This window comes from Mauremys reevesii, linkage group 14 (genome assembly GCF_016161935.1).
Source record: "Mauremys reevesii isolate NIE-2019 linkage group 14, ASM1616193v1, whole genome shotgun sequence".
Taxonomy (NCBI): Eukaryota; Metazoa; Chordata; order Testudines; family Geoemydidae; genus Mauremys; species Mauremys reevesii.
Genome location: NC_052636.1, coordinates 44052482 through 44074832, shown reverse-complemented (window position 1 = coordinate 44074832; position 22351 = coordinate 44052482). Strand labels below are relative to the sequence as shown.

Sequence of the window (22351 nt, the reverse complement as noted above, 5' to 3'; positions counted from 1 at the left end):
ACTGTGTCCCATTGATTGTCCTCACTCCACCAGATTTCTGTGATGCCTATTATGTCAATATCCTCCTTTAACACGAGGCACTCTAGTTCACCCATCTTATTATTTAGACTTCTGGCATTTGTGTACAAGCACTTGAAAAACTTGCCACTGTTTATTTGTCTGCCCTTTTCTGATGTGTCAGATTCTTGTGTGTGTGAATGCTTCTCGTCTGATCTGGCCCCTACTTTATCCTCTTCCAGCCTCTCTGCCTGACTAGAACTAGAAAATCTCTATCACTAGTCTCTCCTCTAAGACAAGTCTCTGTCCGATCCACGAGCTCCTCTGCAGCCATTGGCTTTCCCCCATCTCTTAGTTTAAAAACTGCTCTGCAACCTTTTTAATGTTAAGTGCCAGCAGTCTGGTTCCACGTTGGTTTAGGTGGAGCCCATCCTTCCTGTATAGGCTCCCCCATCCCCAAAGTTTCCCCAGGTCCTAATCAATCTAAACGCCTCCTCTCTACACCATCATCTCATCCACCCACTGAGACTCTGAAGCTCTGCCTGCCTACCTGGCCCTGTGCATGGAACTGGAAGCTTTTCTGAGAATGCCACCATAGGGGTCCCAGATTTCAGCCTCTTTCCTCGCAGACTAAATTTGGCCTCCAGGACATCTCACCTACCGTTCCTTAGGTCACTGGTGCCTACATGTACCATGACCACCGGCTCCTCCCCAGCACTACACATAAATCTAGCTAGATGCCTCGAGAAATCAGCAACCTTTGCACCAGGCAGGCAAGTCACCATACAGTTCTCCGGGTCATCACAAACCCAGCTATCCTTGTTTCTAATGATCAAATCTCCCATTACTAACAGCTGCCTTTTCTTAATGCCTGGGGTTCCCTCCCCGGAGAGGTAACCTCAGTGCAAGAGGTTACCCCAACACCATCTGGGAGGAGGGTCCCAATTATGGGAAGGTTTCCCTCTGCTCCCATTGACTGCTCTCCTTCCCTGGGCCTTTCAACCTCCTCAACAGCGCAGTGGCTGTCTGACCGGAGGTGGGAGAAATCTACAGTGTCCCGGAAAGCCTCATCAACATACTTCTCTGCCTCCCTTAGCGTCTCCAGTTCCACCACCCTGGCCTCCAAAGCCTCCACACGGTCTCTGAGGGCCAGGAGCTCCTTGCACCGAATGCACACGTAAGCCACCCGCCCACAGGGCAAGTAATCATACATGCTACATTGAAAGCAATAAACAGGATAGCCCCCACTCTGCTGCTGGGCTTCTGCCTGCATTCTCTCTTACAGCTACCTAGGCTAACAACAGGGGTTTTGTTTCAATCAAGAAGTTTGTATTATAGCTTAAGTGTTTTAAAGAATGGCAAGAGTACCTCACCCCCTTCCCACTCCCCTTCCAAACTCCCTCACGAAACTCCCCATTAGCAGCCCTGTTTGAAAAGCTCCCTGGTCACTTGCTCACTGCTTTACAAAGCACTCCCCTATCACATATCCCCCTGCCTCCAGCCCCTGCTTGAGCCACTCAGGGTAGGGGGCTGGGAGCACCCCCAGTACCCCAGCCCACCCTCCCAGCCCCCAGACCTGACTCCTGCATCCCCTCCCACATAACGAACCCTCACACCCCATGCTGACTCCTGCACACACCCCCCTCCTCTCCTGAACCCCGAGCACCAAAGGGGAGGTCCTGCACCCCACCCTCTACATTGCCATCCGCACCCGTCACACCACATGGGAACTGCCCCAGGTAAGCACTTCACACCCCAACCTCCTGCCCCAACCCAGAGCCCCCTCCAGCATCCTAAAATCAGGCCAGACCCTGCACCCCAATCTCCAGCTGCTCCTGAACCCTAACTCCCACCCAGACCCTGCACCCCCAGCCCTGACTCCTGCACTCTGAACACCCTGCCCTCCCTGACCCCTGCACCCCTCACACCCCAGCCCTTACTCCTTCACCCCTCTCAAACACACCCCAGTTCCCTGCCCTCCCTGATTCCTGCAACCACCCATAACCACTTATCCCCACCCCTGCCCATCTCACACCCCCAGCCCTGACTCCTGCCCTCCTGACCCCTGCACCCCTCACACCCCCAGCCCTTACTCCTTCACCCTCTCAAACACACCCCAGTTCCCTGCCCTCCCTGATTCCTGCAACCACCCATAACCCCTTCCCTCCCCCACCCCCGGCCCCACACACACCCCAGCCCTGACTCCTGCACCCCTCCACACAGCCTCCTGCCCACCCTGACTCCTGCCCCCGCCACATCCGCACCTCCATTGCTCGCATGAAACAGGAGCTGCTCCAGGTAAGTGCTCCACACCCCAACCCCCTGCCCCCTCCCACACCCTAACTCCTGGCCAGACCCTGCACTCCAACATTTTTAATTTTTAATAAAGGGCTCTTATCCAAAGCACTTTAAAATAGGTAGCTAACGGCACAAACAATATATGGAAAGATCGTTAAGTGGTGCACCAAGACTCTCAGCGATTTTCAAGTGGTCTGTGGAAAAATCGGTTAGACGACAAAAACAATCAAGGTACCTCACTTTATTTTCATTTACTTCCTATTACTTATAGGAGGAGGAGGAGGAAGGAAAAAAAGAATGAAAAATGGGGGTGGGAAGGAAATGAGAGAATGTTCTTTTTCTTGCCTATGTCCCAAGGAGGGACCCCTAAAATGAAGCTGAGCACAGGGCCCCACTCACGCTAAATCCGCCACTGAGCTTCCTTCTCTGGATACCCCAGCCAGCAGTCAGGACGCACGGAGTGTCTGTGTGATAAGTGACCATGGATCAGCAGCTCTGACTCCAGCTGCCTGCTTGTTACACCCCAAGCATTATTGTGGTCTGGGTGGAGAAAGCTCAGGGTTTGAGAGGTCAGGGGTAGGAAGCTTCCTAACCCTGTTTTACTTGAGCAAACAGGAGATATTTGACACTGTGTGATACTGCTCCTGTGCTCTGTTCCCAAAGCGTTCGCAGCACGGGAGGGTCTGTGGCAGTGTGTGTGTGTGTCACTGGCATATCGGGGTGATGCTGCAACAGGACAGAGTAGAGGTGGCATTGTGGGGCTGGCGTGAACCATCTCTCTTCTTTTCCCCTTCCAAGAATAGAGAGGAGAGGAACCCTTACCCAGCGAGGTCACATTCTCATAGTTCTCCTGCATGACATCCCTGTAGAGGGCTCTCTGAGCAGGGTCCAGCAGAGCCCACTCTTCGCTGGTGAAATACACAGCCACCTCCTCGAAGGTCACCGGCCCCTAAAAGAGCGAGAGTCCAACACTCAGTACCTGCTGCCCCACTCACAGCCCCCCTATACATGGGGGACAGGAGCCAAACAGAAACTCTGGGTGGATTGCAGTCAGAGTCCCACCCCCACCCTGCTCAGAGCATCCAGGAAACACCAGGGGGAGGGGACGAAGCGAGAGCCCCTCCTCTCTCCCAGCAGACCCATCACACACCTACTAGCCACTGACTGATTCAGGAGATGGAGCCCCTAGCAGGGTCCAGGGAGAGCTCGCTGGCAGGGAGCCCAACAACCTCCCCATTCTGAAGAGCTGGATGTGAAGGGAGGGGAAGCTCCCCTAAGCCTCACTGGTGGGTGCCCACTTCATATCTCACAGCAGCCGCTGGTTAATCAGGTCAGGCTCCAGCACTATGAGTCTGGTCAGTTTTCCCAGCCCCATGCAGCTGGGTTATTTTCTGCTCCACAAACTAGAGCATTTCCACCGCCGAACCTCCTGGGTCTGTTCCTAGAATCTAGGCCACATATTAAATAACTCCCAGCAGGTTTAGCACACCCCTGTCCTCCTCCCTTTCTCCACCCTGTGCATTTCCTGCAAACCAGACTGCAACCTCCAAACCAGCCTGTGCAAACCTTCCCATCTCCCACGGATTTGCTGTCCCTCTCACCCCATGGAGGAACCCACCAGCAACCCCCTGATAATACCTACCTGAACTGGCTCCTCTGCAGCCATTTCTCTCCCCTGTCCAACGAGAGGACGGGATGAACTGGAGCGAAACATGGACGTTATTCTGCAGCCTGGCAGGGCGAGAAGGGCAGTTGTGAAGGTTTCAGAACAGGCTTTAATACATTTCACAGCATGATTCCCCCAGGCCCTTTCCCTGCAGACAGGCACCCTGGAGTCTGCCATGCTGAGAAAGGCTTGATCTCTTTGTACAGTGTAGACCTGGCCTCTCCTGCCAGGCTAAGCCCACAGACACATTTTTAACCTCCCTTCTCCCTCCCCTCACCCCCTAACAAAGTCTCTGAACACAAGGCTAGAAAAAAGCAGAACCAAAGGAGTCACTGTGGGGGATCCCCTCAGACACTGACCCCATGGCAGCCACACCCCAGCAGGAGGGATATGGACTCAGGAACTGGATTTTCCTCTGATTCTCATCTTTTCCACAGGAAAGTGACTCTACCCAGGGTGCAGCAATACATCTGTCTGGGCAGATCAGAGATCTGGAAATCTCTCTCCAAACTCTTCTCTCCCACAGCCCCTTTCAGTCTCTCTTTCTCCTTCTAGCTCCTTTTCCCCTCTCCCTGCCCGTCTGGTAGGAAAGTCCCATTCCTGGGTAGTTTGCTCCCCCATGGCTGGATTTGCTCCTGCAATTGTTAATTGGAGAGAAATGAGGGGGGGGGTCTGTTTGTGTGGAGTCATTTTAAGGCCATACCCCAGCATTTTCCCTTTGTTTCTTTCAGTTACCTGGAGACTCTGGCTCAGAATTTAGTATTAACAGGGCCCAGGGCTGCCCTAGGGGGCTAGGACCAGCTAGAGAAAGTCATCCCCTGGGCCGGGCAGAGAAGCAGCTTTAATTAAGGTCACTTCCCAGCACATAACCCCGCTGGGGGAGCAGCAGCTGCTAACCCTGGTCTCCCAGATCACAATGGAGGCTGCAGCGTCTGACCCAGGAAGCTGAACCCCAATATCCTGAGCAGAGAGGGGCAGAGCATTTGAGCAGCTTCCCTCCTTTAGCTCTCTGGGGAGAGCAGCTAATGAGAGCCCCTCCTCACAGGGAGAATTGCTGATCTCATTTGCCCCACTGTCCATCCGGAGTCACTGCTTGTCTTTCCATACAGTGACTCTGGATTAACATTGGTCTCAATGAAACCGGATTTCAGAAAGAATGAGTCCAGAATGCTGGGGAAGGGACCATTGTGCGGCAGTGCTGACCCCCTTCCCACCTCCCTCATACCCCAGATCTAGGACAAGGACTGGGGGGCACAATTTTCCAAATGGAACTGAAAGTTCCTGCAGTTTTCAAAAGAGGAGAAAAGCAAAATCTGTGATTTCACACTAGCAGTGACTGATAAGTGGATAGAAAGTTATCACAGTGACAGGGCCTGTGACTGGGGAATGCCCAGCAGTGCTTGGAGCCAGGACTCTGACACAAGTTGATCAGAGAGAAGGATCATGGTTAGTAGCAGCCCCCAGACACTCCCCAGTACCCAGAGCCCAGACCCCATAGCCAGGGGCAACAGACACCCCCTAGCCAGGGTCCCACCAGATATTCCCTGGGACACAGCTCCCAGAATCCCCGGCCAGGGACCCCAGATACCCCTCAAAGCCCCACTGGCCAGGGAATCCCCACCAGACCATGATTGCCAGGTTGGGAATCCCAAAGGGTTCCCCCCACCAAGTGCCCCCAGCAGCCAGGGACAACCCGCCAGGAACTCAGTCCCTCACTGCCTGCCTAGGACACCCCCCTGATTTCCAGCAGGATCTGCCATGTCGTTTGTCTGGGACCCCCTCCTCTGCCCTGATGCTTTTCAGTGGGACCCTTCACTTTGCTTGCCTGGCATCCCCGGAGCTAGTGCCAGAGCTCCGCTCCCTCCCCCCCCACCCCTGTGCACTGGGCAGAGCAGCGATCCCAGGAGTCTGCGGGGGAAGCCCAGACAGAGCCCCTGGCACAGCACCAGGCTCCCTCTAACCCCCTGCCCCACCCTCAAGAGATGCCCAACCCCACTGTTCTGCAGCCAACAGCGACACCCACCTCCAGGACCCAAAGCCTCAGGGCTGGGCACATCAGAACCAACCCCCCCAAACCTCCAGAACCCACCAATTTGATTAGGGTCCCACCTGCCCAGTCACCTAAACAACTCCCACTACCACAACACCCCTTCAGCTCCAGCTGAAATCTCCCCACACAGACACCCCTTCCCCCAGTGCAACACTGTTACCTGACAGTGCCTGAGAAGTGGATAGAAAGTGACCAGCGCCCCCTGCTGGCCAGTCACACAGGCAGAGGGAGCCCCGGGGGATGTCTCTTGAACAGGAGTATGGAAGGTCTGGAGGGACAAACTAGGTAAGAAATGTCCATGCCTGTCACTAGCAAATAATGGCCACCATGGATCCACCCCAGAGGTGGCTGCATCTTAGCACAGGGGGAATCAACCTCTCACAGAGGCCATTTGTCATGGGGTTTGGGATACTTCTGGACCCACACTGCACTCAGAGTGACCTCCTCATCCCGTGCCAGCTGGAGAAAAGAGGTCCAGCCAACTCTCCCGTTACCAGCTGGGAACCACTGATCCCCAAACAGGGAGGCCTCTGGCTTTGATGGGTATTAATTATCTGGCTGGTCTCTTTCATCAGCAAACATTTTAACACAGATAAAGGGGAAGAAATGGCTCTCAAAGGAGAGGGGAAAGATCAACACTGGGAATTTAACCCCCTGCAACCTCCAGGATGGACAGTGATTCAGGGCAACAGGTTTCCTCCAAGAAAGGAGAAGTTGCTGGGATTGAGAGACATGGGGAACAGCCCCAAACATGAAAGGATTTTTAATTGATATTTGATGATAACGTAGAAGTGAAAGAGAAAGGGGGGAAATCTGAGAGATTTTGGCTCTATTTTTGCAAATAATAGAGAGGAAAGTGGAAAATCAAAGGAATTTTATATCAGTTTATATCTGATGTGCAGTAAAATGTCAGTGTTTCACATCAGTATTTGTTAAATGAATAGAGAGGAAATGGGCAACATTTGCAAACATTTTATATCCATGTTCAAGAAGCTGAGAAAAGGTGTAAATCTGGGATTTTCTTGGTATTTTATAATTAGAGAGACGGGGGGGAATCTCAGGGCAAATGTTTAGGGTATTTTATATCAACCCTTGAGATGTGCAGAGAAAACGTGTCACGACCTGCAACTGGAGGTGGAAAATCAGACTCCTGGAGAGACCAGGGGGAAATGGGGGAGACGGGAGAGCGGCTCGTTGGCGGGGAAAGGGCGAATCTCCCGGATTTTACAGCCCGGGTGAGACACTGAGCGAGAAAAGGGGCAGAACTGGAGAATTTGTATCGGGGCGAGAGGCAAGTGGCACCAACAGGGACAGGAGCCAATTAACCCCCTCCCCTTCGCGTCCCACTGACCTCCCCCCAAGCTCCAGCTTCTCCCCCGACACCCCCTCCCCAGGGACCCCGCCGGGTCCCCCCATCCCAGCGGGGGGGGGCGGATCCTGCTGCGGCTCCGCTGGGGCCGAGGCGGCTCCGAGGCTTCTCCCGGGTTCCCCGGGGCAGAGGCACGTGCCCGCCCCCCCAGCGCCCCCCCCCGGGGGCTCGCACTCCCCGGGGCAGGGGCGGGCAGAGAGGCTCCAACGGCCCCGCGCGAGCCAGGCAGAGCCGCAGGCGCCCGCGCGCGTTTGTAACTCGGCTTGGTCTCTCCCCCCAACGTCACTTCCGTTCCAGGGAGAGTCAGGAACTACATCTCCCAGCCTGCCCCGGGGCCGCTTCCGCTCTCTCCAGCGCAGGTAAGGGAGGGTTTCAGCAGATAAAATCGCGCATGCTCCGTGCGAGCCCCGCTGGGGCTGGGAGAACAAAGCTGCTGCTCCCTCCGCGTGAGCCGGGCCCGGGCTGAGCCGCTGCTGCTCCCGGGGGCGGGTCTGTGCGGGGGGGCCCGGCCGGGGTTTCCTCCAGCTGGGCCCCGCCCCGGGCAGCCCGGGCTCTGCCTGCCCCAGCCCGCCCGGAGCCCCGGGGAGTGGGATTTGGGGCAGAGACTGGGGCCTGGTGGGGATCCTGTGGTGTGGGGAGATGGGGGTGTCAGGCAGGAGGAGAAGCTGGAGTTGGGGGCGGGTTTGAACTGTCTCTGGGCAGCCAGGAAATTCCCGGGGGGGGGAGTGGCGGGCGGGCGAAGGGGGGAGGGGGGTTAATTGGCTCCTGTCCCTGTTGGTGCCACTTGCCTCTCGCCCCCGATACAAATTCTCTCCAGTTCTGCCCCTTTTCTCGCTCAGTGTCTCACCCGGGCTGTAAAATCCGGGGAGATTCGCCCCTTTCCCCGCCAACGAGCCGCTCTCCCGTCTCCCCCATTTCCCCCCGGTCTCTCCAGGAGTCTGATTTTCCACCTCCAGTTGCAGGTCGTGACACGTTTTCTCTGCAAATCTCAAAGGTTGATATAAAATACCCTAAACATTTGCCCCACTTCTCTCTAGTTGGTTGATTCTAATTGAACATGCCCTGAGATTTCCCCCCTCTCTAATTATAAAATAACAAGAAAATCTCAGATTTACCCCCTTTCTCAGCTTCTTGAACATAGATATAAAATGTTTGCAAATGTTGCCCATTTCCTCTCTACTCATTTAACAAATACTGATGTGAAACACTGACATTTTACTGCACATCAGATATAAACTGATATAAAATCCCTTTGATTTTCCACTTTCCTCTCTATTATTTGCAAAAATAGAGCCAAAATCTCTCAGATTTCCAGTCTTTCTCTTTCAGGTCTACGTTATCATCAAATATAAATTAAAAAGCCTTTCATGTTTGGGGCTGTTCCCCGTGTCTCTCAATCCCAGCAACTTCTCTTTTCTTGGAGGAAACCTGTTGCCCTGAATCACTGTCCATCCTGGAGGTTGCAGGGGGTTAAATTTCCTGGTGTTGATCTTTCCCCTCTCCTTTGAGAGCCATTTCTTCCCCCCTTTATCTGTGTTAAAATGTTTGCTGAAGAAAGAGACCAGCCACATCTTTAATACACATCAAAGCTCAAGGCCTCCCCCTGTTTCGGGATCAGTGGTCCCCAGCTGGTAACGGGAGAGTTGGCTGGACCCTTTTCTTTTCTCCAGCTGGCACGGGATGAGGAGGTCACTCTGAGTGCAGTGTGGGTCCAAAAGTATCCCAAACCCCATGACAAATGGCCTCTGTGAGAGGTTGATTCCCACAGTGCTAAGATGTAGCCACTTCTGGGGTGGATCCATGGTGGCCATTATTTGTTAGTAACAGGCATGAACATTTCTTACCTATTTTGTCCCTCCAGGCCTTCCATACTCCTGTTCAAGAGACATCCCCCAGGGCTCCCTCTGCCTGTGTGACTGGCCAGCAGGGGGCGGTGGTCACTTTCTATCCACTTCTCAGGCAGTCAGGTAACACTGTTGCACTGGGGGAAGGGGTGTCTGGGTGGGGAGATTTCAGCTGGAGCTGAAGGGGTGTTGTGGTAGTGGGAGTTGTTTAGGTGACTGGGCAGGTGGGACCCTAATCAAATTGGTGGGTTCTGGAGGTTTGGGGGGGTTGGTTGTGATGTGCCCAGCCCTGAGGCTTTGGGTCCTGGAGGTGGGTGTCGCTGTTGGCTGCAGAACAGTAGGGTTGGGCATCTCTTGAGGGTGGGGCAGGGGGTTAGAGGGAGCCTGGTGCTGTGCCAGGGGCTCTGTCTGGGCTTCCCCCGCAGACTCCTGGGATCGCTGCCGTGCCCAGGGGTGGGGGGGAGGGAGCGGAGCTCTGGCACTAGCTCAGGGGATGCCAGGCAAGCGAAGTGAAGGGTCCCTCTGAAAAGCATCAGGGCAGAGGAGGGGGTCCCAGACAAACGACATGGCAGATCCTGCTGGAAATCAGGGGGGTGTCCTAGGCAGGCAGTGAGGGACTGAGTTCCTGGCGGGGTGTCCCTGGCTGCTGGGGGCACTTGGTGGGGGGAACCCTTTGGGATTCCCAACCTGACAGTCATGGTCTGGTGGGGCTTCCCTGGCCAGTGGGGCTTTGAGGGGTATCTGGGAGCTGTGTCCCAGGGAATATCTGGTGGGACCCTGGCTAGGGGGTGTCTGTTGCCCCTGGCTGTGGGGTCTGGGCTCTGGGTACTGGGGAGTGTCTGGGGGCTACTACTAACCATGATCCTTCTCTCTGATCAACTTGTGTCAGAGTCCTGGCTCCAAGCACTGCCGGGCATTCCCCAGTCACATGCCCTGTCACTGTGATAACTTTCTATCCATGTATCAGTCACTGTTAGTGTGAAATCACAGATTTTGCTTTTCTCCTCTTTTGAAAACTGCAGGAACTTTCAGTTCCATTTGGAAAATTGTGCCTCCCAGTCCTTGTCCTAGATCTGGGGTATGAGGGAGGTAGGAAGGGGGTCAGCACTGCCACACGATGGTCTCTTCCACAGCATTCTGGACTCATTCTTTCTGAAATCTGATTTCATTGAGACCAATGTTAATCCAGAGTCACTGTATGGAAGGACAAGGCGTGACTCCGGATCGACAGTGGGGCAAATGAGATCAGCAATTCTCCCTGTGAGGAGGGGCTCTCATTAGCTGCTCTCCCCAGAGAGCTAAAGGAGGGAAGCTGCTCAGACGCTCTGTCCCTCTCTGCTCAGGATATTGGGGTTCAGCTTCCTGGGTCAGACGCTGCAGCCTCCATTGTGATCGGGGAGACCAGGCTTAGCAGCTGCTGCTCCCCCAGCGGGGTTCTGTGCTGGGAAGTGACCTTAATTAAAGCTGCTTCTCTGCCCGGCCCAGGGGATGACTTTCTCCAGCTGGTCCTAGCCCCCTAGGGCAGCCCTGGGCCCTGTTAATACTAAATTCTGAGCCAGAGTCTCCAGGTAACTGAAAGAAACGAAGGGAAAATGCTGGGGACTGGCCTTAAAATGACTCCACACAAACAGACCCCCCCTCATTTCTCGTCCAATTCACAATTGCAGGAGCAAATCCAGCCATCTGGGAGCAAACTACCCAGGAATGGGACTTACCTACCAGACGGGCAGGGAGAGGGGAAAAAGAGAAAGAGACTGAAAGGGGCTGTGGGAGAGAAGAGTTTGGAGAGAGATTTCCAGATCTCTAATCTGCCCAGACAGATGTATTACTGCACCCTGGGTAGAATCACTTTCCTGTGGAAAAGATGAGAATCAGACAGAGGAAAATCCAGTTCCTGACTCCATATCCCTCCTGCTGGGGTGTGGCTGCCGTGCGGTCAGTGTCTGAGGGGATCCCCCACAGTGACTCCTTTGGTTCTGCTTTTTTCTAGCCTTGTGTTCAGAGACTTTGTTAGGGGGTGAGGGGAGGGAGAAGGGAGGTTAAAAATCTCACTGTGGGCTTAGCCTGGCAGGAGAGGCCAGGTCTACACTGTACAAAGAGATCAAGCCTTTCTCAGCATGGCAGACTCCAGGGTGCCTGTCTGCAGGGAAAGGGCCTGGGGGAATCATGCTGTGAAATGAATTAAAGCCTGTTCTGAAACCTTCACAACTGCCCTTCTCGCCCTGCCAGGCTGCGGAATAACGTCCATGTTTCGCTCCAGTTCATCCCGTCCTCTCGTTGGACAGGGGAGAGAAATGGCTGCAGAGGAGCCAGTTCAGGTAGGTATTATCAGGAGGTTGCTGGTGGGTTCCTCCAGGGGGGGAGAGGGACAGCCAATACGTGGGAGATGGGAAGGTTTGCACAGGCTGGTTTGGAGGTTGCAGTCTGGTTTGCAGGAATGCACAGGGTGGAGAAAGGGAGGAGGACAGGGGTGTGCTTAAACCTGCTGGGAGTTATTTAATATGTGGCCTAGATTCTAGGAACAGACCCAGGAGGTTCAGCGGTGGAAATGCTCTAGTTTGTGGAGCAGAAAATAACCCAGCTGCATGGGGCTGGGAAAACTGACCAGACTCATAGTGCTGGAGCCCGACCTGATTAACCAGCGGCTGCTGTGAGATATGAAGTGGGCACCCACCAGTGAGGCTTAGGGGAGCTTCCCCTCCCTTCACATCCAGCTCTTCAGAATGGGGAGGTTGTTGGGCTCCCTGCCAGCGAGCTCTCCCTGGACCCTGCTAGGGGCTCCATCTCCTGAATCAGTCAGTGGCTAGTAGGTGTGTGATGGGTCTGCTGGGAGAGAGGAGGGGCTCTCGCTTCGTCCCCTCCCCCTGGTGTTTCTTGGATGCTCGGAGCTGGGTGGGGGTGGGACTCTGACTGCAATCCACCCAGAGTTTCTGTTTGGCTCCTGTCCTCCATGTATGGGGGGGGGGCTGTGAGTGGGGCAGCAGGTCCTGAGTGTTGGACTCTCGCTCTTTCAGGGGCCGGTGACCTTCGAGGAGGTGGCTGTATATTTCACCAGGGGAGAGGGGGCTCTGCTGGACCCCGCTCAGAGAGCCCTCTACAGGGATGTCATGCAGGAGAACTATGAGAATGTGACCTCGCTGGGTAAGGGTTACTCTCCCCTCTGTTCTTGGAAGGGGAAAAGAAGAGAGATAGTTCATGCCACCCCACAATGCCACCTCTACTCTGTCCTGTTGCCTCATCACCCCAATATGCCAGTGACACACAAGCTACCAGAGACCCTCCCCTGCTGCAGAACACTTTGGGAACAGAGCACAGGAGCCGTATCGCATAGTGTAAAATATCTCCTGTTTGCTCAAGTAAAACTGAGGGTTAGGTGCGGCAGAATGAGCAGAAGCTTCCTACCCCTGACCTCTCAAACCCTGAGCCTTCTCCTCCCAGACCACAATAATGCTTGGGGTGTAACGAGCAGGCTGCTGGAGTCAGAGCTGCTGGCCCAGGGTCACTTATCACACAGACACTCCGTGCGTCCTTGACTGCTGGCTGCGGGTATCCAGAGAAGGAAGCTCAGTGGCGGATTTAGCGTTAGTGGGGCCCTGTGCTTAGCTTCATTTTAGGGGTCTCTCCTGGGGACATAGGCAAGAAAAAGAACATTCTCTCATTTCCTTCCCACCCCCATTTTTCATTCTTTTTTTTCCTTCCTCCTCCTCCTCCTATAAGTAATAGGAAATAAATGAAAATAAAGTGAGGTAACTTGATTGTTTTTGTCGTCTAACCGATTTTTCCACAGACCACTTGAAAATTGCTGAGTCTTGGTGCACCACTTAATGATCTTTCCATATATTGTTTGTGCCGTTAGCTAACTATTTTAAAGCACTTTGGATAAGAGCCCTTTATTAAAAATTAAAAATGTTGGAGTGCAGGGTCTGGCCAGGAGTTAGGGTGTGGGAGGGGGCTCAGGGTTGGGGCAGGAGGTTGGGGTGTGAAGTGCTTACCTGGGGCAGCTCCCATGTGGTGTGAGGGGTGCAGGTGGCAATGTAGAGGGGGGGGTGCAGGAGCTCCCATTTGGCGCTCAGGGAGCGGTTGAGGATGTGCGGGGGGTGCAGGAGTCAGAGCAAGGGGTGTGAGGGCTCGTTATGTGGGAGGGGATGCAGGGGTCAGGTCTGGGGGCTGGGAGGGTGGGCTGGGGTACTGGGGGTGCTCCCAGCCCCCTACCCTGAGTGGCTCAAGCAGGGGCTGGGGGCAGGGGGGTATGTGATAGGGGAGTGCTTTGTAAAGCAGTGATCAAGTGACCAGGGAGCTTTTCAAACAGGGCTGCTAATGGGGAGTTTCGTGAGGGAGTTTGGAAGGGGAGTGGGAAGGGGGGAGGTGCTCTTGCCATTCTTTAAAACACTTAAGCTATAATACAAACTTCTTGACTGAAACAAAACCCCTGTTGTTAACCTAGGTGGCTGTAAGAGAGAATGCAGGCAGCAGCCCAGCAGCAGTGTGGGGGCTATCCTGTTTATTGCTCTCAATGTAGCATGTATGATTACCTGCCCTGTGGGCGGGTGGCTTACGTGTGCATTCGGTGCAAGGAGCTCCTGGCCCGCAGAGACCACGTGGAGGCTTTGGAGGCCAGGGTGGTGGAACTGGAGACGCTAAGGGAGGCAGAGAAGTATGTTGATGAGGCTTTCCGGGACACTTGTAGATTTCTCCCACCTCCGGTCAGACAGCCACTGCGCTGTTGAGGAGAATGAAAGGCCCAGGGAAGGAGAGCTGTCAATGGGAGCAGAGGGAAACCTTCCCATAGTTGGGACCCTCCTCCCAGATGGTGTTGGGGTAACCTCTTGCACTGAGGTTACCTCTCCGGGGAGGGAACCCCAGGCATTAAGAAAAGGCAGATTTAAGAAAATGGGAGATTTGATCATTAGAAACAAGGATAGCTGGGTTTGTGATGACCGGGAGAACCATATGGTGACTTGCCTGCCTGGTGCAAAAGTTGTTGATTTCTCGAGGCATCTAGATAGATTTATGTGTAGTGCTGGGGAGGAGCCGGTGGTCGTGGTACATGTAGGCACCAATGACATAAGGAACGGTAGGTGAGACGTCCTGGAGGCCAAATTTAGTCTGCGAGGAAAGAGACTGAAATCTGGGACCTCTATGGTGGCATTCTCAGAAATGCTTCCAGTTCCACGCACAGGGCCAGGCAGAGCTTCAGTCTCAATGCGTGGATGAGATGATGGTGTAGAGAGGAGGCGTTTAGATTGATTAGGAACTGGGGAAACTTTGGGGATGGGTGAGCCTATACAGGAAGGATGGGCTCCACCTAAACCAACGTGGAACCAGACTGCTGGCACTTAACATTAAAAAGGTTGCAGAGCAGTTTTTAAACTAAGAGATGGGGGAAAGCCAACGGCTGCAGAGGAGCTCGTGGATCGGACAGAGACTTGTCTTAGAGGGCAGTCTAGTGATAGAGATTTTCTAGTTTTAGTCAGGAAGAGAGGCTGGAAGAAGATAAAGTAGGGGCCAGATCAGACGAGAAGCATTCACACAAATTTTGTTCCTAGAATCCTGAAAATCTGCAGATATCCATGGGCCATTTTTGCGAATCGCACATCGAATGCGGATATACATTTTGTATCCATGCAGGGCTCTACCTGTCTTACTTCTGTCTATACCTACAACTTAAATCTATTTCGTACACAGTGACTACATCTGAAATAACATATGAGATCACCATAACAATGATCAATGAATGATAAAACGAACTAATTGGCTCCATGAACCATGGAGACTCTTCCTTTTCCATCCCCACCTGCAAGAGCCGCCGTCTCTCTTCTCTGCATGTTCTTTGGATCTTCGAATTTGTCCCTCCTGAAGTCACGTGGCCTGATTCTTATTTTTCACATTCTCCTTTGGCAGAAGAATTGGTCTGTGGCTCTTGAACTACACCATCTAATTTGCCAGCTTTCTCCACACAGTGTTTTTTATGCTCCCTCCCTTTATACCTGACTCGCTAGGTTCCCTAATGCCGCAGGATGTGCTTTCCTGACATCTAATGCTGCTGAGATCCTGCCTTCAGTGATATCCCTGCCCTTCCTGGTCCTTACTCCACTGAACCCCCCCAGCCCATGCTTCCTGTTCCCAGCTTCCCCTGGACTCTCTTTGGCTCTGGACCTGTCTGTCAGCAAGAAGCAGTGCCAGGGACACTTGCCCTCTGTCTGGAGTTTTCACTTTCTGGGAAATGCAGTTCCAGTCTCTGTTTTGTAGGAGCCTCTTTGATAATGAGTGTCTGGCTGTGTGTGTTCCCAGCAGAGATGGGGATAGTTAAATCCCTCCTAAGCAGAGTGTTCTGCACCTTTGAGCACCTGGCGAGCTGGCCCTGCGATTTTATTGTTTAAAATGGACTGGGGTTAAACTAATAGAATGGTTTTTATGATGATAAATGGCCTATGAATTCCCCTGATCTCCTTTGTTTTCTTTCCCTTGAGCAGGGTTTCCAGTTTCCCAACCCTCTGTGATCTTCCAGCTGGAACGAGGGGAAGAGCCGTGGGTCCTGGATCTCCCTGATTCAGTGGAAAGCGAGATCCTGGGAAGTCCCTGCACAGGTGAGGAAACATTAAACCAACCCAGAAACTGTAAGTGCCTGAGAGAACCCGCTGGGATTCCCCACACAGACTGTGTGAGCTCAGGACAGTCCCCAGCAGATCTCACTCCTGGCTTCCTACAGATGATGATTGACACCTTGGCTGGAGCTCCCTCCCTTCCTACTGAGTGTTTGGATGGGATGTGGGCAGGGCCGGCCTTGGGGAAGTGGCACCTTGGGCAAACTTGCATTTTGGTGCCCCTGGCTCCCATGGGCTCCCTAGGCAACCCACATTCCCTTCCCCCCAACCTCTGCACTGTGTCCCTTTGCCCCAAATGCCTGCTCCCCCTCCTGCACCCCTAATCCCTACACCCCTTCATTCCTAACCTCTGTCCCCCTCGTGCACCCCAACACCTGCCCTCTCCTGAGCCCCTAACCCCTGCACTGTGCCCCCTTCACCCCAGCCCTTGCACTCCACTCCTGTGCCGCAATCATTAATGATCTGGAGGATGGCGTGGACTGCACTCTCAGCAAGTTTGCAGATGACACTAAACTGGGAAGAGTGGTAGATACGCTGGAGGGTAGGGATAGGATACAGAGGGACCTAGACAAATTAGAGGATTGGGCCAAAAGAAACCTGATGAGGTTCAACAAGGACAAGTGCAGAGTCCAGCACTTAGGACAGAAGAATCCCATTCACTGTTACAGACTAGGGACCGAATGGCTAGGAAGCAGTTCTGCAGAAAAGGACCTAGAGGTTACAGTGGATGAGAAGCTGGCTATGAGTCAACAGTGTGCCCTTGTTGCCAAGAAGGCTAATGGCATTTTGGCTGTAAATAGGGGCATTGCCAGCAGATCGTTCCCCTCTATTCGACATTGGTGAGGCCTCATCTGGAGTACTGTATCCAGTTTTGGGCCCCACACTACAAGAAGGATGTGGAAAAATTGGAAAGAGTCCGGCAGAGGGCAACAAAAAATGATTAGTGGGCTGGAGCACATGACTTATGAGGAGAGGCTGAGGGAACTGGGATTGTTTAGTCTGCAGAAGAGAAGAATGAGGGATGATTTGATAACAGCCTTCAACTCCCTAAAGGGGGGTTTGAAAGAGGATGGATCTAGACTGTTCTCAGTGGTAGCAGATGACAGAACAAGGAGTAATGACCTCAAGTTGCCGTGGGGGAGGACTAGGTTGGATACTAGTAAAAACTATTTCACTAGGAGAGTGGTGAAGCACTGGAATGGGTTCCCTAGGGAGGTGGAGTCTCCTTCCTTAGAGGTTTTTAAGGTCAGGCTTGACAAAGCCCTGGCTGGGATGATTTAGTTGGGAATTGGTCCTACTTTGAGCAGGAGGGTGGACTAGATACATCCTGAGGTCCCTTCCAACCCTGATATTTTATGGTTCTATGCACCCCTTCACTGCTACCCCCTGCACCACTCTCCTGTGCCCTCAACCCCTGCACTGTGCCCCCTTTGCCTCTAACCCCGGCACCCCCGCACCCAAGTGGGAACCTGACCTGGATGCACAAAGCAGCTGGCATTGCTGCTCGCTCCCCCACTGGACTGCTGCTCCCCCGCCCCACACAGCCCTGGGGGGCTTGGAGAGGGGAGCAAGGAGCGATGTCAGGGCTTCCTGCACCCAGGTCACTTTCCCTGCAGGCTGCGTAAGGGGAGGGCAGGAGAGCAGCTGCTCCTGATGTCTCAGCACAGCCCAGGTGGGGAAGTGACCTCGATGCAGGGAGCCCTGGTGTGTGTGTTGGGGGGACTGTGTGTGTGTGTGTGTGAGTGAGAGAGAGAGAGAAAGAGAAGGTAGTATGTGCCTGAGTGAGTGAGCGCGCTGTCTCTTTAAGAAAGTTCCCTGTGTCAGGAGCCTGAACTAGGCTTGTTCAGACACAAGCAGCTGCCGGCAGCTCCGGCCCCAGAGAGGCAGCAGCACACGCAGATTAAGAACATAAGAACATAAGAACGGCCGTACCGGGTCAGACCAAAGGTCCATCTAGCCCAGTATCTGTCTACCGACAGTGGCCAATGCCAGGTGCCCCTGAGGGAGTGAACCTAACAGGCAATGATCAAATGATCTCTCTCCTGCCATCCATCTCCATCCTCTGACGAACAGAGGCTAGGGACACCATTCTTACCCATTCTGGCTAATAGCCATTTATGGACTTAGCCACCATGAATTTATCCAGTCCCCTTTTAAACATTGTTATAGTCCTAGCCTTCACAACCTCCTCAGGTAAAGAGTTCCACAAGTTGACTGTGCGCTGCGTGAAGAAGAACTTCCTTTTATTTGTTTTAAACCTGCTGCCTATTAATTTCATTTGGTGACCCCTAGTTCTTGTATTATGTGAATAAGTAAATAACTTTTCCTTATCCACTTTCTCAACATCACTCATGATTTTATATACCTCTATCATGTCCCCCCTTAGTCTTCTCTTTTCCAAACTGAAGAGTCCTAGCCTCTTTAATCTTTCCTCATATGGGACCTTCTCTAAACCCCTAATCATTTTAGTTGCTCTTTTCTGAACCTTTTCTAGTGCTAGAATATCTTTTTTTGAGGTGAGGAGACCACATCTGTACACAGTATTCGAGATGTGGGCGTACCATGGATTTATATAAGGGCAATAATATATTCTCAGTCTTATTCTCTATCCCCTTTTTAATGATTCCTAACATCCTGTTTGCTTTTTTGACCGCCTCTGCACACTGCGTTGACATCTTCAGAGAACTATCCACGATAACTCCAAGATCTTTTTCCTGACTCGTTGTAGCTAAATTAGCCCCCATCATGTTGTATGTATAGTTGGGGTTATTTTTTCCAATGTGCATTACTTTACATTTATCCACATTAAATTTCATTTGCCATTTTGTTGCCCAATCACTTAGTTTTGTGAGATCTTTTTGAAGTTCTTCACAATCTGCTTTGGTCTTAACTATCTTGAGTAGTTTAGTATCATCTGCAAACTTTGCCACCTCACTGTTTACCCATTTCTCCAGATCATTTATGAATAAATTGAATAGGATTGGTCCTAGGACTGACCCTTGGGGAACACCACTAGTTACCCCTCTCCATTCTGAGAATTTACCATCAATTCCTATCCTTTGTTCACTGTCCTTTAACCAGTTCTCAAACCATGAAAGTACATTTCCTATTATCCCATGACAGATAAAATTACTTAAAAGCCTTTGTTGAGGTACCTTGTCAAAGTATTTCTGGAAATCTAAGTACAATATGTCCACGGATCCCCTTGTCCACATGTTTGTTGACCCCTTCAAAGAACTCTAATAGATTAGTAAGACACGATTTCCCTTTACAGAAACCATGTTGACTATTGCTCAAGAGTTTATGTTTCCGCCTGTCCCGTCACCCCAGCTCAGTGGAAATCGGGTACCTGGGTTGGGGGGAGGGGATCACCCCGCCATCAATCAGCACCTCCCCCCTGCAGAGCAGTCAGGAGGATGCTCCCAGTCGGGGGTGGACGGGGCGACTCCGGGGGTGAACAGGGGGTGGGGGGACAAGAACAGCAGCAGCTGCACACATGGAGCAGGGCGGAGAGGGGCCCCTCTGCTCCGGAGCAGTCACCTGACTCTGACGGCTGGTCGTCCAATTTCCCCCTGCAGCTCAGGTCTATCCCACTCCCCCACACAGCTGCTTATCTGCCTCCCTGTGTCGCTTTCATCAGCCCAGCGAGCCTCTCGGCAGCAGGTCAGGTGGGAATCCAAACCCTGCGCCCGGCACCCCCTTGGGTGGGGCACCCGTACGGCCCCCCTAAAGGCCAGTCCTGGGTGGGGAGCAGAATTGATCCCCTCCACTGTCCCCTGTGGGGAAGAGTTAGGGGGAGTTCAGTCCCGGATTTTTATTTTCTGTCTCTCCAGCACTTACTTGGGTTTGCTCTCTGCCTTTCCATCCCCAATTCTGAGATTTCTCCTCTCTTCTAGCAGGTGATGGGGTGGTGAGGGAGAGTGAGGAGCAGAATCCTCACCAGGAAGATGCTGAGCTCGCCGAAGCGCATGGGGAATTACTGCGAAGAGCCAAAGGGAGTGTGTCCAGCCCCCATGAGCAGGGAAAAGCTGGTGAAAGTTACCCCAGACCAGAGAGAGAGCAGGGAAACCACTCACAGGAGAGAGTGGATGAACCCATTAATTGTCAGGGACCTCACAGAGACCTCAAGGAAACTATGTCCCAGGAGAAAATCCTCACGGAAAAGCGAGAGACTACGTGTAGTGAGTGTGGGAAAAACTTCCACTACCGCTCAGCCCTTATTCGACATGAAATAATCCACACGAAAGAGACACCTTACAAATGCTGTGAGTGTGGGAAAAGCTTCAATCGTACCTCAGCCCTTAGTAGGCATCAGCGAATACACAGAGGAGACAAACCCTATGAATGCCGTGAGTGCGGGAAAAGCTTCACTCAGAGATATACCCTTAACTCTCATCAGAGAATCCACACAGAAGAGCGACCCTACGAATGCTGCAAGTGCGGGAAAAGCTTCACTCAGAGATCAGCCCTTATCTCTCATCAGACAACGCACACGGGAGAGCGACCCTATGAATGCTGTGAGTGCGGGAAAAACTTCACCCGAAGCTCAAACCTTACTAGGCATCAGAGGGTCCACACAGGAGAGAGACCTTATGAATGCCGTGAGTGCAGGAAAAGTTTCAGTCACTTCTCCTCCCTTATCTCTCACCAGAGAGTCCACACGGGAGAGAGACCCTATGAATGTTGCGAGTGTGGAAAAAGCTTCTCTCGGAGCTCAAATCTTACTATGCATCAGAGGATCCACACAGGAGAGAGACCCTATGAATGCAGTGAGTGCGGGAAAAGTTTCACTCACCTCTTCTCTCTTATCTCTCACCAGAGTGTCCACACGGGAGAGAAACCCTATGAATGCAGTGAGTGCGGGAAAAGCTTCTCTCGAAGCTCAACCCTTGTTACACATTACGGAGTCCACACCGGAGAGAGACCATATGAATGCAGTGAGTGCGGGAAAAGCTTCACTCATAGCTCAGGCCTTTCTAAACATCAGAGAATCCGTAAAGGAGATAAACTTCATAAAAACCTTCTCTAGAGCTGTCAGGAGATTTTTTCTTTAATTCTTTTGACAGTTCCCAGGTAGTGAGTGTTAAGGCTGTTTGCATCTTTTGCACACTGTAGTCCCTCAGCTCCCACACATGAGTTGCCCACTTTTGAAGCTCGCCCGTCTTTGGGGTGGATCCTGTGGTCCTTTGTATCAACTCCATTGTCCTGTCATTGGAGTGTGTGTCCTTTCTACCAGGAATGTCATCACCCCAGGTGGGGGAGATAGGGGGTGTCTTCAACCAGCTACATTGAGATAAAATCTACCTGGGTCTCAACACTGTGGTTGTCATGGAGTTAGCTAGCTTGAGTTCACTTTCCTGATGTAAAAAGAGAACTATTCTTGCACTAAAGACATGGGCCATGGATAGTCGGTGGAGTTACCATGCACATTTCCTCCTGTCTGAGCTAACCATCACCACATTTCCTTTTCTAAACAAACCTGGAGATTCACATTTGTACTCCTCCTCCCAGTGCAAAGTTATTGTTAGAGACGTCAAGTTCCTCTTTGAGGAGAGATTGTCTCATTCCCAGTTGTTCTCACATTACCCTGGATTGTGCAGAACAGCAGTTATTTTATTGACTTTTTTTTCTCATTTAAAATATATTGAAATATGAAGAAGAGCTGGAGCAGTGTCAGGGAAATAAGGGTCATTTTAGGCTCTGTGACACTGGAAGGAGATGGGGCGACTCAGACATTCCATCCTTCCCCATCACCCCAGAACTGTTACCTTGTGCCTGAGCCATGCACAGTTCACCCCTTCGTATTCCTTCGCTTCCCAGCGTGTCTGGTGGGGTCATGTTCTTGGCTGTCCATGCTTGGGAATGGTGCTTGTACACGTCTTTGATCCTAAATCAGAGTCAGTCTGGCAGGCGATGAAAGTGTCAGACTTGGAAGGGGATTTCAAATGGATCCCAAGCACTGTTCAAATCCCCTTTTCCCTCAATGGCAAAGCTGCTTCTGGGAAGGTCGGCTGTTTTTTCTCCCGTTATGAAGGTGCTAAAACTCCTGTAAATAACACTAATGAGAAAGGTATCAGAGGGGTAGCCGTGTTAGTCTGGATCTGTAAAAGCAGCAAAGAATCCTGTGGCACCTTATAGACTATCAGACTTTTGGAGCATGAGCTTTCGTAGGTGAATACCCACTTCGTCGGATGCATGAGAAAGCGCTGGGTGAAGCAGGTTTCAGTGGATCATGGGAGAATCTCTCATCCTGATTCTGAGACATCAGATGTAACCTAGTCTGGAATTTCACTTTAAATTAAAATGAAAGTGTCTTCTACCTCTCTGTGAGATGGGTTTTCTATCTTTCATGAAGGCTCCTTGGTCATATAACTGCATGTTAGTTTTGTTTGACAGAACGTAGCTCAGATTTTTTGGGAAATTTCAGACAAATTACCATTTTTTTACTTCAGGTTTGTTTTTCCCCCTATTCCTGCATGATGACATGGAGAAAATTCAAATGCAGTTCAGTCAACAGGAGAG

The 22351-nt window shown here is 52.2% G+C and overlaps 1 protein-coding gene and 1 pseudogene across 1 annotated transcript; one reads left to right on the top strand and one right to left on the bottom strand.

Moving 5' to 3' along the window:
* The window catches only part of LOC120381757, a 194041-nt pseudogene that overhangs the window by 42812 nt on the left and 128878 nt on the right, over positions 1 to 22351 (bottom strand).
* LOC120381759 (zinc finger protein 154-like) lies at positions 20187 to 20813 on the top strand (the record flags this gene model as incomplete). The annotated part of the gene is made up of 1 exon (XM_039499871.1): positions 20187 to 20813. A coding segment is annotated over one exon (627 nt), but the record flags the coding sequence as incomplete, so codon positions are not given.